The 18,612-nt window shown below is 44.5% G+C and overlaps 1 protein-coding gene across 4 annotated transcripts in view; it reads left to right on the top strand.

Moving 5' to 3' along the window:
- Positions 1-17,637, top strand: part of slc1a4 (solute carrier family 1 member 4) — a 60,633-nt gene extending 42,996 nt beyond the window's left edge. For 3 of the 4 annotated variants that reach the window (XM_068044258.1, XM_068044260.1, XM_068044259.1), the window contains 3 exons: positions 708-902; positions 5,541-5,675; positions 12,753-17,637. In XM_068044258.1, coding sequence (XP_067900359.1) covers positions 708-902; positions 5,541-5,675; positions 12,753-12,987 — 565 coding nt within the window. In that variant the 3' untranslated portion in view covers positions 12,988-17,637. Of the gene's footprint in view, positions 1-707; positions 903-5,540; positions 5,676-5,816; positions 6,486-12,752 lie in introns of all 4 variants that reach the window. The other variant, XR_010976142.1, reaches the window with a different exon arrangement.
- The last annotated feature ends 975 nt before the right edge of the window (positions 17,638-18,612 follow it).

Here is an 18,612-nt window from a genome sequence, read left to right on the forward strand (position 1 = left end):
GTCTGTATGTACACGGCCATAAAGTGCTGCTGGTCCAGGCTGAAATCCAGTTCTATGCTGATCATGGCGGTCGGGGTTTTACAATCAGGCTCAGAAGCCCATGTCTAGGGAGGGGAAAGGGAGGAGCGGAGCTCTCTCTCTCTCTCTCTCTCCTCCTTTTAAGTTGCTCCTTTAAAATCTACCTCTTCAACCATACCTTTCCCTAATATGTAGCTCAGAGTCACATTTTTGTTTGATAATTGGTCCTGTGAAGCATATTGTGACATTCTACTACATTAAAGGCACTATATAAATGCAGTTTGCTGTTGTTGTTGCAGGGAGGGAATTCCAGAGGTTAGGGCACAAATTGGAGTCCATACAACCATACCATATGAATTAGGAGCAGGAGTAGGCCATTCAGCCCCTCAAACCTGTTCCACCATTTAATAAGATCATAGTTGATCTGTTTGTGTTTCGAATTCCACACTCCCATCTATCCCCGATAATCTTTGATTCCCTCGCCTAACAAGAGTCTATCTGCCTCCATTGACCCTGCCTCCACCACCTTCTGAGGCAGAGAATTCCAAAGTCGCACAACCCTCGGAGAGAAAACAATTTCTCCTCATTTCTGTCCTAAAAGGGTCCAATCTTGTGGATGCCACGTTAGCGTTGAGTGAACAGATTTGGAAAGTGTATATTTGACTCTATCTCCCAATGACACATTGCAGCTCTGCCACCCTTCCATCAATGATCAAGTGTGTTGAAGAAAACAATGGAATCGATAAAAGGATTTCCAGGTTTGTCCTTCCCATCGGAGCTACAGTCAACATGGATGGAGCTGCTATATTTCAGAGTGTTGCTGCTATCTTCATTGCAAACCTGAATGATGTCACCTTAGATGCAGGACAGATCTTTACTATTATGTAAGTAGCATGTTCTAATTTTATCCATTTTTTTTATAATGAAGTGAATGGGAGGCCTGTTGCTGTCAGAAATCTCTTACTCTCTGCTGCTTTAACTCTGACTGCTCACCATTTCTGCAATCTTTGACCTTATCTGCTGGTGGGTTTGTACACTCTGTCCCTGCCGCACTCTGGTTAATTGCTAACCTGCTCTATTACCTTATTGTTTCCCTTTAATTTACCAGATCTTTTCCACAGTTAACAATGAAAGAAAAGGCATATAATTCTGCAAAGATGAGTGGCAGGTCAGAAGATTGGGCAGAATCTAAAGAACAGCAAAGACTGACTAAAAGGTTAATAAGAAGGGAGAAATTAACTAAAAATAAAAAAAATGATAGTAAGAGTTTCTACAGGTATTTAAAAAGGAAAAGAGTAAGTAAAGTGAGTGTTGGTCCTCTAGAGAGTGAGTCTGGGGAATTAATAGTGGAAAATAAGGAGATGGTGGATGAATTGAACAGATATTTTGCATCTGTCTTCACGGTCAAGGACACAAATAACAGATACTGTGATGCATCAGGGAAGGGCAAAAGTTACCTGGACACTTTGTTCCAGAAGGCAGTCACACCCTCTAGGATAGGGTTTTCTGATCTAGTCAGTGGTCAGGGACAGGAGGGTATGAATGCGAGTGAGGCAGGTAAGGGGATCGAGAAGGCAGAAGTGGAGGAGCCTCAACCCTTGCAATTTATTTATTTAGAGATACAGCACTGAGACAGGCCCTTCGGCCCACCGAGTCTGTGCCGACCCACAACCACCCATTTATACTAACCCTACAGTAATCCCATATTCCCTACCACCTACCTACACTAGGGGCAATTTATAATAGTCAATTTACCTATCACCTGCAAGTCTTTGGCGGTGGGAGGAAACCGGAGCACCCGGCGAAAACCCACGCGGTCACAGGGAGAACTTGCAAACTCCGCACAGGCAGTACCCAGAACCGAACCCGGGTCTCTGGAACTGTGAGGCTGCGGTGCTAACCACTGCGCCACTGTGCCACCCATTGTCCAACAGGTCTGAGCTTCTTTCAACTTGTATGGATGAGAGCAAGGGCTGCAAGGTGGATGAGCAAACTGACCATGGCACTATGGTACAGGAAGCCATTCAAGTGGGGGGAGTAAATAGGAATGTAGTGGTAGTAGGGGATAGTATAGTCAGGGGGATAGACACCGTTCCCTGCAGCCAAGAGTGAGACTCCAGCCGGTAGTGTTTCCTGCCTGGTGCCAGGGTTCGGGACACCTGCTCAGGGTTCGAGTGGAACTTGCTGCAGGAGGGGGAGGATCCAGTTGTTGTGGTCCACGTGGGTACCAACAACATAGATAGGACTAGGAAAGAGGTTCTCCATAGGGAATAAAAGGAGCTAGGGGCTAAATTTAAAAAGCAGAACTTCAAAGGAATAATCTCTGGATTATTACCTGAGCCACGAGCAAATTGAGGTAGGAAAAATAAGATTCAAGAGGTGAATGTGTGGCTTAAAGACTGGTGTGGTAAAAATGGCTTTCAATTCATGGGGCACTGGCATCAGTACAGGGGAAAGTGGGAGCTATACTGTTGGAACATTTTTTGTGTCTGCTGAAACCCTTCGCACTTCAAACTCCTACAAAGGGATAGAGAAGATATTCAGCTCATCGTTACAGCTTGGATTCAAACCAAGGAAACAGAGGTGAAAGAACAGTGTGTTAACTCACTGTACCACCCGGTCTCAGACATAACTAACTTCCAAATAGGAAAACGGGCCCTGGCTTCTAAAGGAGATTATTTGAGTAATGGCTATAACAAACCTGGTCTGAATTTATAGTAAACTCTTCTGTCCATCTCCTCACTCGCACCAAGTCCCGTTCACCCATCACCCCATGCTCCCTGACCTACATTGTCCAGATTTCCTGCCCCTGGTTTCCTCTAACAGAAAATGAATCAAAACAATTTGTAAATAAATCGAATTGAAATAGAGTTGAATGACATTTGAGTGATGATGCGGATGTAAAGAGGCTGTGAGTTGGAGAGCATTGGAATAGGAGGTAATGTAGACATGGATAAAGTTTCAGCAGTCGATAGACTGAGGCTTTGGAGGAGGCAGGTGATGTGACAAAGTTGGAAAGAGATGGTCATTGTGATGGAAGATGGATATAGGCTGTTTGTATCAGGCATGGGCAAGAATCTCTACTTGGAGCAGAAGCTACTCTGACGTGGACTCACGGAGAGCAATTTGAAATAATCTCACCTCATTTATTTAAAATCCATCCCTGTGTTTATTCAGTTTCTGCCTCTACAAGCAAGTTCTCAACACTTGTTTCCAGTCTGGTCATAAATCAAATCCAAGGGTGATGGCTTACCCAGCTAATCTCTCATCTGAAAAATAAGTTGAATCATACCAGCCTCAATTCAATAATTCACAGGCAACAGAATAGCATCAACCTCAGTGTTTTAGACAATTTACACTGCAGTGCAACTCCATTTTAAACAAAAACCTTTCCTATTTTGACAGAACTTGCTGAGTGGTGAGTTTGACCTACATATTGGTGTTTGCATTTAAGTCAAATAGTCAAGTTTAGTGAATTTCTGGGAGGGCTCAGTCCATCAGTCATTGCAACTTCCTAGGATTTGAGGAAATTTGGATCAATTCATTTTAATGCTACTGCTACTCATAAGCCCTGTTAGTTAAACTATCCCTCCCTTGTCCTTCTTGACCTGTCTGCAGCCTTTGTCACAGTTGACCACACCTTCGTCCTCAAATGCCTCTCCACTGTCGTCCAGTTGGTGGGACTGCTCTCACCTGGTTCCATTATCCAGTTGTAACCAGGAAGCACCTGAGATAGCTTCTCTTCCCACTCAAACACTTATCTCTGAGGTCCTCCAATGATCTGTCCTTGACCCCCTCCTATTTCTCGTCTACATACTGCCCCTCAAGACATCATCCAAAAACACAGCATCAGTTTCCACATGTAGCTGACAACATCCAGCTCTACATCTCCACCACTTCTATCATCCCCTTCATTGTTGCTAAATTGTCAGACTGCTTGTCCAACACTCAGTACTGGATGAGCAGAAAATTCCTCCAACTAGATATTGAGAAGATCAAAGTCTTAGTCTTTGTCTTTGGTACCTCCCAAAAATTCTGTTCCCACCCACGGGCTCCATCCCTCTCCCTGGCAACTGTCTGAGGCTGTCTGAGATTGTTCTTAAAACTTGGTGCCACATTTGACCCCAAGGTGAGTTTCTAACATCATTAAGACCATCTATTTCCACCTTCGAAATATCACCCAACTCTGCCCCTGTCTCAGCTTATCTGCTGCTGAAACCCTCATCCATGTCTTCGTTACCTCTAGACTTGACTATTCCAATGCACTCCTGGCTGGTCTCCCACATTCTACTCTCCGTAAACTTGAGGTCATCCAAAACTCTGCTGCCTGTGTCTTAACTCACACCAAGTCACATTCACCCATCCATCACTCCTGTGCTCACTGATCTACATTGGCTCCTGGTTAACCAACACCTTGATTTTAAAATTCTCATCCTTGTTTTCAAATCCCTCCATGGCCTCGCCTCTCCCTATCTGTAATCTCCTCCACCCCCACAACCCTCCGAGATATCCACACTCCTCTAATTCTGGCCTCTTGAGCATCCCCAATTTTAATAACTCCACCATTGGCTGTCGTGCCTTCAGTACCTGGGCCCTAAGCTCTGGAATATCCTCCCTAAACCTCTCTGTCTCTGCACCTCACTTTCCTCCCTTAAGACACTCCTTAAAACCTACCTCTTTTATTCTGCCATTAACACTTTCTCTGGACTAATGCTTTGTCTTTCAATATAACTATTACCACTCCCTTTCTCCCTTTGCCTTTGTTCCATGACATCTTTGTCATTTATTCTCTCCTGCCCTCTGCCCTATCACGCACCTTCCCTTTTGTTGTTCTTACCCCTCCCTCTTTTCACTTGCTCAAAACCTATTACATTTCTAATGACGAAGGGTCACTGACCCGAAACGTTAACTCTGCTTCTCTCTCCACAGATGCTGCCAGACCTGCTGAGTATTTCCAGCATTTCTTGTTTTTATTTCGGATTTCCAGCATCTGCAGTATTTTGTTTTTATTACATTTCTAATCTTTCCCAGTTCTGATGAAAGGTCCCAGAACTGAAACGTTAATTCTGTTTCTCTCCACAGATGCTGCCAGACCTGCTGAATATTTCCAAGCTTCTGAAAGGGTTTGATAGAGTAAATATAGAGAAGACATTTCCACTTATGGGGTGGTCCAGAACTGGATCACTAGTATAACTAGTATCACTAATAAATCCAATGGGGAGTTAAGCAGAAATTCCTTTACCCGGAGAGAGGTGAGAATGTGGAACTCGCTACCACAGGGAGTGGTTGAGGCAAATAGCGTAAATGTATTTAAGGGGAAACTGGATAAACACATGAGGGAGAAAGGAATAAAAGGATATGCTGATAGAGTGAGATGAAGTGGGTGAGGGGAGGCTCATGTGGAGCATAAACACCAGCACAGACCAGTTGGGCCGAATGGCCTGTTTCTGTGCTGTAGACTCGATGCGAGTGGATGGAAAATGAGTGAATGGTGTTATTGAAATATTATTTGTCCTGATTAGAGTGACTGCTACAGCATCCAGCATTGGAGCAGCAGGAATTCCAGCTGGAGGAGTGCTCACAATCGCAATTATTCTGGAAGCTATTGGACTTCCCACCAATGACCTCTCCCTCATATTAGCAGTTGACTGGATTGTGTAAGTGTTCCAAATCTCACTACTGTCCAAATTTCCATCTTTTTGAAGTAATTTATATTGAATCATTCATTTGCCTGTGTTTTGGATCTTTTATTTTGCTTTCCATTTATTAACCTGTGCCACTTACCTTCTGGTAAGTAGAGAGGAGAGGAGCAGACCTGAAGGGAGAATGCCAAGAGAGGAGCCGATAAATACAGCCCGAGGATCGTGGCCTAGTCGCTTAACTTCCGTTAAGTAGAGAGTAGCGTAGCGGACCCGAGGGGACAATGCCAAGAGAGGAGCCGATAAATACAGCCCAAGGATCGCAGCCTAGTCACCTACCTTCCGGGAGCAGAGCGGACCTGAGGGGAGAACGCCAAGAGAGGAGCCGATGAATACAGCCTGAGGTTCACGGCCTAGTCACTTACCTTCCGGTAAGTAGAGAGGAGTGGAGCGGACCCGAGGGGAGAATACCAAGAGAGGAGCCGGTAAATACAGCCCGAGGATCGCGGCCTAGTCACTTACTTTCCGGTAAGTAGAGAGGAGCGGAGCGGACCCGAGGAGAGAATGCCGAGAGAGGAGCCTATGAATACAGCCCGAGGATTGTGGCCTAGTCACCTACCTTCTGGGAGCAGAGCGGACCTGAGGGGAGAACGCCAAGAGAGGAGCCGACGAATACAACCCGAGGATCATGGCATTGACACTTACCTTCCAGGAGTGGAGTGGAGAGGAGAGGAGTTGGACCTGCGTGAGAGCAGTCCAGGTGCGCTGGAGTTTTGAAAAAAAAAAGTCCACAGTGACATCACAGGAAAGCTGCAAGGTGATTGGTTGGTGAGTAATTGCTGTTAGTGCCTGGAAATAGCTTTAAAAAATCAGGGGAAAGTTCTTTTCTCTTTTTAAAAAAAATCTTAAAACCTACCTTGTGAGTGAGAAGGTTAGTACTACTAAAGTGTTTTTTAAAATTAGTGTCATTTATTAAGGACTTTAGATTGTAGTGGGTAGTGTTTGAAGTAGAACAAGGCCCCTATCGTAATTAGTATTTTTTAACAAAAGAAAATAACTAAGGAATCTAAAGTTAAGTCATGGCAGGAGATCTCATACCTGTGATACGCTCCTCCTGCGCTATGTGGGAAATCAGGGACGCTTCAAGTATCCCTGACGACCATGTGTGCAGGAAGCGTATCCAGCTGCAGCTACTGGCTACCCACGTTACGGAGCTGGAGCTGCGGGTGGATTCACTGTGGAGCATCCACGATGCTGAGAACATCGTGGCTAGCACGTTTAGCGAGGTGGTCACACCGCAGGTAAATGCTGCAAAGGCAGGAAGGGAATGGGTGACCACCAGGCAGAGAAGAGGAAGGCAGGTAGTGCAGGAGTCCCCTGTGGCCATCCCCCTCTCTAACAGATATACTGCTTTGGATACTGTTGGGGGAGATGGCTCAGGGGAAAGCAGCAACAGCCAAGTTCATGGCACCATGAGTGGCTCTGCTGCATAGGAGGGGAGGAAGAAGAATGGCAGGGCTATAGTGATAGGGGATTCAATTGTAAGGGGAACAGACAGGCGTTTCTGTGGCCGCAAACATGACTCCAGGATGGTATGTTGTCTCCCTGGGTGCTAGGGTCAAGGAAATTCTGAAGGGGGAGGGTGAACAGTCAGAGGTCATAGTACACATTGGTACCAATGACATAGGTAGAAAGAGGGATGAGGTCCTGCAACAAGAATTTAGGGAGCTAGGTAGCAGATTAAAAAGCAGAACCTCAAAGGGTGTAATCTCTGGATTACTCCCGGTGCCACTTGCTAGTGAGTATAGGAATTGGAGGATAGAGCAGATGAATGCGTGGCTGAGGAGATGGTGCAGGAGGGAGGGCTTTAGTTTCTTGGATCATTGGGTCTGTTTCTGGTGAAGGTAGGACCTGTACAAGTTGGTCGGGTTGCACCTGAACTGGAACGGGACCAACATCCTTGCTGGGAGGTTTGCTAGTGCTGGTGGGGGGGGGGGGGGGGGGTTTAAACTAATCTGGCAGAGGGATGGGATACAGAGTGGAGGTACAGTAGGGGGTAACGCACAGTCAAATATAGAAGAGAAACTGAGTCAGTCTGGAAGGCAGAGCAAATATCGACCTGTTAAGGCACAAGTGAATAATACAAGGCTGGATTGCATCTATTTTAATGCAAGGAGTCTTACTAATAAGGCAGATGAATTGAGGGCATTGATTAACACATGGGATTATGATATTATTGCTATCATAGAGACATGGTTGAGGGAAGGGCAGGACTGGCATCTCAATATTCCGGGGTATAGTATCTTCAGGCGTGACAGAGGAGGATGTAAAAGAGGAGGTGGCATCGCACTGTTGATCAAGGAGTCAATTACTGCAGTAAGGAGGGATGATATCTGAGAAGGTTCCTCAAATGAGGCCATATGGGTAGAACTTAAAAACAAAAAGGGGGCAATCACTTGACTGGGAGTGTATGACAGGCTTCCAAACAGTCAGGGAGAGATAGAGGAGCAGATATATAGGCAAATCTTTTTTTACAATTAATTCATGGGAAGTGGGCATCGCTGGCTAGGCCAGCATTTATTGCCCATCCCTAATTGCCCTTGAGAAGGTGGTGGTGAGCTGCCTTCTTGAACCGCTGCAGTCCATTTGGGGTAGGTACACCCACAGTGCTGTTAGGAAGGGAGTTCCAGGATTTTGACCCAGCGACAGTGAAGGAACGACGATATAGTTCAAAGTCAGGATGGTGTGTGACTTGGACGGGAGCTTACAGGTGGTGGTGTTCCCATGCATCGGCTGCCGTTGTGCTTCTACGTGGTAGAGATCAAAGGTTTGGAAGGTACTGTCTAAGGAGCCTTGGTGCATTGCTGCAGTGCATCTTGTAGATGGTACACACTGCTGCCACTGTGCGTCGGTGGTGGAGGGAGTGAATGGCACCCTATCTACAAACAATCAAGTGGGCTGCTTTGTCCTGGATGGTGTCGAGCTTCTTGACTGTTGTTGGAGCTGCACTCATCCAGGCAAGTGGAGAGTATTCCATCACACTCCTGACTTGTGCCTTGTAGATGGTGGACAGGCTTTGGGGAGTCAGGAGGTGAGTTACTCGCCGCAGGATTCCTAGCCTCTGACCTGCGCTTGCAGCCACGGTATTTATATGGTTACTCCAGTTCAGTTTCTGGTCAATGGTAGACCCTAGGATGTTGATAGTGGGGGGATTCAGCGATGTTAATGCCCTTGCTGTTTGTGGTGTACATTAATGATTTAGAGAATATAGGAGCTATGATCAGTTAGTTCGCAGATGACATGAAAATTGGTGGTGTCGTAAATAGTGAGGAGGAAAGGCTTAGAATACAGGACGATATAGATGGGCTGGTAAGATGGGTGGAGCAGTGGCAAATGGAATTTAATCCTGAGAAGTGTGAGGTAATGCATTTTGGGAGGACTGACAAGGCAAGGGAATATACAATGGATGATATGACCCGAGGAAGTACAGAGGGTCAGAGTGACCTTGGTGTACTTGTCCATAGATCACTGAAGACAGCAGCACAGGTAGATAAGGTGGTTAGGAAGGCTTATGGGATACTTGCCTTTATTAGGTGAGGCATAGAATATAAGTTCAGGGAGGTTATGATGCAACTGTATAAAACGCTAGTTAGGCCACAGGTGGAGTACTGTGTACAGTTCTGGTTGCCACACTATAGGAAGGATGTGATTGCACTGGAGAGGGTGCAGAGGAGATTCACCAGGATGTTGCCTGGGCTGGAGCATTTCAGCTATGAAGAGAGACTGGATAGGCTAGGGTTGTTTTCCTTGGAGCAGAGAAGGCTGAGGGGGGACCTGATTGAGGTATACAAAATTATGAGTGTCATTGATAGGATAGATAGGAAGAAACTTTTTCCCATAGCGGAGGGATCAATAACCAGGGGGCATAGATTTAAGGTAAGGGGCAGGAGGTTTAGAGGAGATTTGAGGAAAAGATTTTTCACCCAGAGGGTGGTTGGAATCTGGAAACAAAAAAGAAAAAAAAAGAGTGTATTTATATAGCACCTTACACAACCATTGAGACATCTCAAAGTGCTTTACCGTCAACAAAGTACTTTGGAAGCGTAGTCACTGTTATAATGTAGGAAATGAGTCAACTAATTTGTGCACAGCAAAATCTCACAAACCATAATGTGATAATGACCAGAGAATCTGTTTTTATGATGTTGATTGAGAGGTAAATATTGGCCCAGGATACTGGGGATAACTCCCCTGCTCCTCTCTAAAATAGTGGGATGGGGTCTTTGACATCCACCTGAGAGAACAGCTGGCATCTCAGTTTAAGATCTCATCCTGAAAGATGGCATACTCTGACAGTGTAGCACTCCCTCAGTACTGCACTGGTGTGTCAGTTTTGTTTTTTGTACTCAGGTTTTCAAGTGGGACTTGAACCCAGACCCTTGTATTTCAGAGATGTGAGTGAGTGCTAATTACTGAGCCACGGCTGATACTGAGCTGTAAATGGAATGGCTGCGCCTCATTTTGTGGTGGGGTTGGCATTGGCAACACCGTTAACGGCATCTCCTGATGCTGGATTGCAGAGTTCCCCAGCCCCCCGCCACACAACAATGTCCACTTACAGAGATCCTCCCTTCCCCCAACGGTATCCAATCGCAGAGTACCCCCCCCCCCCCCCCACATCCCTCAGATTGAGCTCAGTGGCACTGTCCAATGTGATGCAAAAATTCCACAAGATAATAACAGATAACTTCCCTGCCCTTTCATACACCGATGACTCTTGCTTCGGTGGCACCAGCTGTTCAAAGACGGGAAAGTGAAGGCACGTGAGGTGCCAGACATCATGCGAATGATTGTGAATGCCTGGTAGGATTGCGGCAAATTAGATACAAATTCTTGCAACAGATTGTAACAGATTTAAACTACGATCCCGTCACATTGCGGGGGTTTTTTTTTTTTTTTTAGATTAGAGATACAGCACTGAAACAGGCCCTTCGGCCCACCGAGTCTGTGCCGACCAGCAACCACCCATTTATACTAATCCTACACTAATCCCACATTCCTACCAAACATCCCCATCTGTCCCTATATTTCCCTACCACCTACCTATACTAGTGACAATTTATAATGGCCAATTTACCTACCAACCTGCAAGTCTTTTGGCTTGTGGGAGGAAACCGGAGCACCCGGAGAAAACCCACGCAGACACAGGGAGAACTTGCAAACTCCACACAGGCAGTGCCCAGAATCGAACCCGGGTCCCTGGAGCTGTGAGGCTGCAGTGCTAACCACTGCGCCACTGTGCCGCCCATGCAACTTCGCCGCCTGCAAGAAAATCGGAAACCAGCATTACCCCATCAGGTTCTGTGGTGGACAAGTCCGTGCCCATTCTCTGGCGTGCCTCCCACCAAAAAAAACCCACCTAATGGAGCATAAAATCCAGCCCCCTATCTCTGTAACCTCTTCCAGTGCTACAACTCTCCAAGATATCTGCACTCTCTAGTTCTGGCCTCTTGCTTATGCCAGATTTTCATCGCTCCGCCTTTGGCGGACGTGCCTTCAGCTGCCCAGGCCCAAAGCTCTGCAATTCCCTCCCTAAACCCCTCCTCCTCTCTACCTCTCTCTCCTCCTTTAAGACGCTCCTCAAAACCGACTTCTTTGACTAAGCTTTTGGCCATCTGCCCTATGCAACTCGCGTTACATTTTATTGGATAATGCTCCTGTGAAGCACCTTGGGATGTTTTATTACATTTAAGGTGCGATATTAACATATGTTGTTGTTCCTTCTCCGGGAGGGAGTCCAGGACAGGGCAAAGTCGAATTTCACTGCAGTTCTCCTTTTAATGGTATATGTATTCTCTCCTGCTAATAGTACATTGTCCAGATGGTAGCAGATAAACTTTTAAAACGTATTAATGAGAATTCATCTGGTAAGAAGTTTCAAAAAAACAAAATCATGGAGATGGGAATATTGATGGAGAGGAAAGAATAGATTCATAGTTAGACCACACCTGGAGCGACTGTGAGCAGTTCTGGGCACCACATCTTAGAAAGGGTATATTGGCCTGGAGGAAGTGTAGCATAAGTTTACTAAAATGATATCTGAACTCCAAGGGTTAAATTACGAGGAGAGTTTACACAAACTGGGGTTGGATTCCCTAGAATTTAAAAGGTTAAGGGGTGATTTGATTGAAGTTTTCAAGCTATTAAAGGGAATAGGACTAGGGGCAGAGTCTCAAAATTAGAGCCAGACCTTCAGCAGTGAAATTCGGAAACACTTCTACACACAAAGGGTGGTACAAGTTGGAACTCTCTTCCACAAATGGCAATGGATGCGAGATCAATTGTTAATTATAATCTGAGATTTTTGTTATCCAAAGGGATTAAGGGATATGGGGCAAAGGTTTTCAGAAGTTGTGTGGAAGGTCATGTTGGCAGAGGTAAGGGAAGGAAGGTTTGACACCCAGGAATTGATGACTCAGGAAAAGGAGCTTCAAGCAGTTGAGTGGAAGGTGACTCTGACAGTCAGTGTTGGTGGCCATGTGGTATTGCCAATGCTTTAATACCTCAGCAAGGTGACCAAGGTAAATAAAAGCATGAGTAGTCATGAAGATGCTCAGATAATGTTGGAAGCTTGATTTGACAGTTTGGAAAATTTCTTTAATGCTCTTTTTAGACTTAAGGCAGAGAAATCCTTCTTGCTTTCTATTTTAAATAACAGTGCTTTCACTCCTGATTGGTTGACATTGCACTGATCAGCCATGATCTAATTGAATGGTGGAACAGGCTGGAGGGGCTGAATGGCCTCATCCTGTTCCTGTGTTCCTGAGCAATGTTCAGTTTTCCTGTTTCTGGTTGCTATGCACTGGCCCCAGCTGGAAGGTTTGTGTGTGTGGGCTTCAAGAGAACTCAGTCCTGATGCCTCCTACACAGAGAAAGCCATAGGTCGCTATTTACCATCCAACTTCCTGCAGAGCCACATGGCAAGAGGCTGTTGTAGCTGTAGGCCAGTCACCCTTATCTAGAGAGGGAGGACATTGGAGGGGTGAGCACAAATCTCTGACTGTATTCTGAATTATTCCTCTGCTTGTAAATCAGGGACCGAAGCTGCACTGTGGTTAATGTAGAAGGGGACGCTCTGGGAGCGGGAATTCTTCACTACACCAGCTTGAAAGAATTGGACGCAGAGAAAACGGAACTAACAGATGTGAAAGTTGAAGCTGTGGCTAACCCTAGTTCAGAGGAAGAAACATCTCCACTTGTCTCATACACCAATCAGCTCCCAACTCCTGCAAACTCCACGGACCCCGAACCAAAAGAATCTGTACTATGAAGGCATCAAATTCGCCAAGACAAACAGCATCTACCTGTGTCCGAAACCCATTTCACCCTGGAGCATGGGTGTGCAGAAAATAATCTCCCATGTTTTCTGTTAATTTCTGATTATTTAATGTGTAGATTTGTTCAGTGTACATTAATGTTGGTATCACTGCCTTAGTCGCCTTCACAGTGGTTCTTTCATAATAGCTCAAATAGAAATGACATGTTAATCATATGGAACAATGCCCAGTGAGCACTCCAATGAGCAGAACACCAGGTACAACATGGAATCAATAGGTAACAGACTGAGATCCCAATCAGTGACATTCCAAGTTTAATGTTTAATAACTTTCGCTAACTTTAATATTTGTGTTTATCCTGTTGCTTTTTGGTACAGTTCTTTTCTTTTTAAACATTAATGTCTATAGGATAAAACACCACTGCAATGTATGTCTTCCTGTTACAGTTGAGACAGGAGGCTTCATATGTTCTTGTGTCAATCATTGACCTTTTACACTAGTGAACTAATCCATTGCCATTTACAGTATCCTGTATAACATCACATGAAAGTATTACTGTGTCGAGGCCAAAATGTCTTTTTCAGATAAAAGTACATTCCAAATGTTCAGGATTATACTTTAACCTGTTAATCAGTCTTGTGCCTTAAAGTGTATTTTCACTGCTTTATATCGACTCCTCTTTAAACTAAAAATGCAAAATATTGCGGATGCTGGAAATCTGAAATAAAAACAAGAAATGCTGGAAATACTCAGCAGGTCTGGCAGCATCTGTGGAGAGAGAAGCAGAGTTAACGTTTCAGGTCAGTGACCCTTCTTCAGAACTGGCAAATATTAGAAATGTAATAGGTTTTAAGCAAGTAAAGCGGGGGTGGGGCAAGAGATAACAAAAGAGGTGTTGATAGGACAAGGTCACAGAGAATAATTGACCAGAAGGTCATGGAGCAAAGGCAAATGGTATGTTAATGGTGTGCTGAATGACAAAGCGTTAGTACAGAGAGGGTATTAATGGACAGAAAACTAAACAGCCCTGGCCCAAAGCACAAACATAAAAAAAACAGTGTGTAGGCACAGTAGAAACAAACTGAACTAAAATAAACAAATGAATAAAAAATAAAAAATAATGAAAAATAAAAAGGGGGGCCCGGCATGGTCTGAAATTATTGAACTCAATGTTCAGTCCGGCAGGCTGTAGTGTAAATACAGCCTAATTGGTAAATGAGCTTGTGTTGATGTTCGCTGGAACACTGCAGCAATCCCAGGACAGAGATGTGAACATGAGAGCAGGGGGGAGTGTTGAAATGGCAAGCAACCGGATGCTCAGGGTCCTGCTTGCGGACTGAGCGGAGGTGTTCCACAAAGTGATCACCCAATCTGCATTGTGAGCAGCGAATACAGTATACTACATTGAAGGAAGTACAAGTAAATCGCTGCTTCACCTGAAAGGAGTGTTTGGGGCCTTGGACAGTGAGGATAGAGGAGGTAAATGGGCAGGTATTACACCTCCGATGATTGCAGGGGAAGGTGCCGTGGGAAGGGGACGAGGTGGTGGGGGTAATGGAGGAGTGGACCAGGGTGTCGCAGAGAGAACTCTTTAATCTTGACTTCAGCTGTGATTCTGACTCAGCAGCTAACAAGAAGAGAAATGTAAATGAGAAATTCCCACAACCCAAAGATAACATAACAAAATGGAAAATGGTTAACAAAGCAATGAGCTTTGCTTCTCCCTGTACCACTTTAATATGCAGCAGTGTCGAGTTGCTGCTACATGCTTTTGGTATCCCTGGTAGCATATTGTTGAGAATAAGAATCCCCTACTGGGCCTGCCTTTGTGACTGAGGCTGGAGAAGCACAGAGAGTGGTGGGACTGCCTTTTTAGGGGTGTGCTAAACAATTAAATGCTACAAGATCTGCATGTAAAGAGGGTAAGGAGGTAAAGACTTCCAACAGTTTTATTTGTGATTTTTTTTATAAACTATTTTGGCCTGAATTAATGACCATCGCTCATTCAAATGTACTCTGCCTAATCTTTAAAAAACGTGGTTTCCTTTCATATAATTTCCTTTAAGATGAAAGCTTGGAAAAGTGATATTAAAATTATTAGGCAGTGAATATACCATGATAGTTTTCAGAACAGTTTTTGAAGTTTCAAAGAAGCAGCACAGACCGCATTTTGGAAGCTTTTCAATAGTTGAAAATCACAGCTTGTGCCCTGACTAGCTTTCACCATGTTACACTTATCTCCCGTGGAGACTGTTGGTTTGCAAGACCTTTTTGCAGCACAGTATAATGCTTTAAAGTTACATATCAATGACTCCAATCCAGGTATGTGTCCATCACAATGGAATTAACCTACGCTGTGAGCCTCACCAACTATCTATAGCCAAGCACACAAACTCAAGAAAAAGGAAGCCACTTCAAAGTTGAGGTCCAGGAACAATTGTTGACCGGTCTAGTTAGAACTCACTTTTGCTACACATACCTTTCATACTGACTTCATTTGAAGTCGCATTTTGTGACTAATCTCTTGAGGGATTTAAGCAGGAGAGAATTTTGACTGAGGAATCTTAACAATGTTTTATCGAATGAATTAATCTCATTCTGTACAAACCATTTCCTACATGGTGAGAATGGACAAGAATAAGAAAAATTACGATCCTTTCATAACTTCAATTACACGCCAAAACAAATAGAATACATAGAATGGAAATGTTTAGTTGAGATGAATCTACTGATATTCTTTTTTGTTTTAAAGGCAGTATTTTGGTTTATTATATACTGGTTGCTAAAGAACCTCAATCCACAGCTGGAACAATGGAAACAGGCTCATTCTTATCCTTCTTTTCAATTCCCTCCATGGCCTCGTCCCTCCCTATCTATGTAATCTCCTCCAGCCCTTCAACACTCTGAGATATCTCCCTCCACTCCTCAAATTTTAGCCTGTTGAGCATCCCAGATTTTAATCACTCCACCATTGACGGCCGTGCTTTCAGCTGCCTGGGCCCTAAGCTCTGGAATTCCCTCCCTAAACCTCTCCGCCTCTCTACCTCTTTCTCCTGCTGTAAGACGCTCATTAAAATCTACCACTTTGACCAAGCTTCTGGTCACCTGTTCTAATATCTCTTTATGTGGCTCGATGTGAAAATGTTGTTTGATGATGTTGTAAAGTGCCTTGGGACATTTTATTCTTTAAAGGCGCTATATAAATGTAAGTTGTCCTTGCTTTTGTAGTTCTGTTACTGCACGTGCTGTGGTTTTTCAGTTATTGCTAGGTTCTGTTCCATGTGTCTGAGAATGTGGTAATCCATTAATAGTTATATCCACACACAATAGTTAGATCTATAGTGTTGGCCTCATAATATTTAAAACACCAGAGATCAATGGGGTAATTTTCACTTCAGTTGCAGGCAGAAAGCTGCTGATTGTGGATCAGGTGGCATTGGAGTTGGAAAGACAAACAGGGCACGAGGTTGTTCGGGAGTGATGTAGATCGAGCAGCTCATCCACTTTTGTCAATTTTAGCCCACGCCCAAAGCAGAAATCTCCTTCTGTCCACCCCAGGTTCAAGAACTGAAGATGGAAGCGGCCATTATGATTGCCCTTGTGGCACAGCACAGCAGGGTACAGCACAGCACAGCAGGGTACAGCACAGCACAGCAGGGTACAGCACAGCAATGTATAACACAGCACAGCAGGGTACAGCACAGCACAGCAGGGTACAGCACAGCAATGTATAACACAGCACAGCAGGGTATAGCACACCACTTCAGGGTATGACACAGCAGGGTATGACACAGCAGGGTATAGTATGGCACAGCAGGGTATAGCACACCACTTCAGGGTACGGCACAGCAGGGTATAGCACAGCAGGGTATAGTATGGCACAGCAGGGTATAGTAAGGCACAGCAGGGTATAGCACACCACTTCAGGGTATAGCACAGCACACTAGTACTGGGAGGATGCCAATTTCTGCTTTCTGACTCTCTCCTGCCCCATCTTTCTCCCCCAGGCCTGGCTCCAGCACAGTCATTCCCAGTGTCTCACCCTGTGCATATTCACTGACTTGAGTGGACACAGGGTGTTTTCCCTCGGGTGGTAAATGGGAGATTGGCTGCTGCCACCTTGTGCTCCTGTCGGTCTGGCTGAATAAAGTGCAGATGGGCAGCAAGATCGTGAAGCAGGGCGATCTCCACAGATTCTCACTTGGTGAGGATTATTTGACACAGGGAATGGGACAAGAAGCAGGAAAAAAGACGGCACATGAAAAAATCATTTTAAAATTCGAGCAATTATCTCATAAAAACACCATGGTTGTCTCTGTTTTCAGTAAATATAAATGCAGATCCCAGTATTATTCAACCATCTCAAACTGTTCAAATGGAGAAAAGGACCATGATAGTTTACAATTATTACCATGACTACTGCTGATTGAAGTCTGTTCTCTTACTTGTTTGTTTAAATTATGTTATTTAAACTAATTTATCACAGTTATTATCGCTAATCTAACAATGTTATTCTTGCTCTGGACTTGTGAATTTAAATTACTGACTATTGTACTTTAACTGAATCATTGCATCTTTCTATCTGCAATTTTGTTTGAGCTGTCACTGTACCATCTTTGTATTTTTCAAACTAAAATCCTACTGTAGCCATTCAAGAGTTCATGTCTTTTCATGTTATTTCATTTATGGATTTTATGGCTTTAAAAAAAAGCAAAAAACTGGAACTAAATTATGGAATGCATTTTGTGTGTTTGTATCGCAAGTGCAGATGGAACATATCAGGAGCTGCCTGTAGAATTACGTTAATTTTCCCCTTTAGGAAGGTTGTTAAGGCCTTAGTGAGAGAGCAGAGGAGGTTCACTGGAATGGTAGCAAGTATGAGGGATTCCAGTTATATGGAGAGACTGGAGGAGCTGGGATTGTTCTCCTTACAGCACAGAAGGTTAAGAGGGGATTTGATAGAAGTGTTCAAAATCATGAAGGGTGTTGATAGAGATTAAATAAGGAGAAACTGTTTCCATTGGCAGATCTTGGTCTGATTGACCATTTATCCAGTAACAAGCCTCCAAGGTCACACAATCAGACAGGATAAACCAGCAAATAATTAATAAAAACGTAAGTGGGATTGAGGTGCCATTGTTAGAGGGTCAGATTGCCAAGGCTCATGTGCCATGGGAACTCCTGCCGTTTACCTTACAGGTTCCCTAGATGAAGGGTGAGTGCGGAACCTACTTCCAGGTCACTGCACCTGAATTTTAAATATCTGTCTACTTATCAAAATTAATCATTTTAGTTACTTCCTGAAGGGATGAATAAAGAAATAAGATTAGAACCTAATGAAGCTGAGCTCCAGTTTCAAGTCTCCTTTTATGCATATAAAGACTGTTTCCCCCTGGCTGGACAGTCTGGAACTAGGGGGTCATGCTCTCGGGATAAGGGGTCGATCATGTAAGATTGAGATGAGGGTATCCTCAATGTGAAGACGGGACTTCGTCTCCACCAGGACTGTGTGGTGGTCACTCCTACCAATACTGTCATGGACAGATGCATCTGCGGCCGGCAGATTGGTGAGGACGAGGTCAAGTTTGTTTTTCCCTCTTGTTGGTTCCCCCACCACC

The sequence above is a fragment of the Heterodontus francisci genome, chromosome 13 (assembly GCF_036365525.1).
Source record: "Heterodontus francisci isolate sHetFra1 chromosome 13, sHetFra1.hap1, whole genome shotgun sequence".
Lineage (NCBI taxonomy): Eukaryota > Metazoa > Chordata > Chondrichthyes > Heterodontiformes > Heterodontidae > Heterodontus > Heterodontus francisci.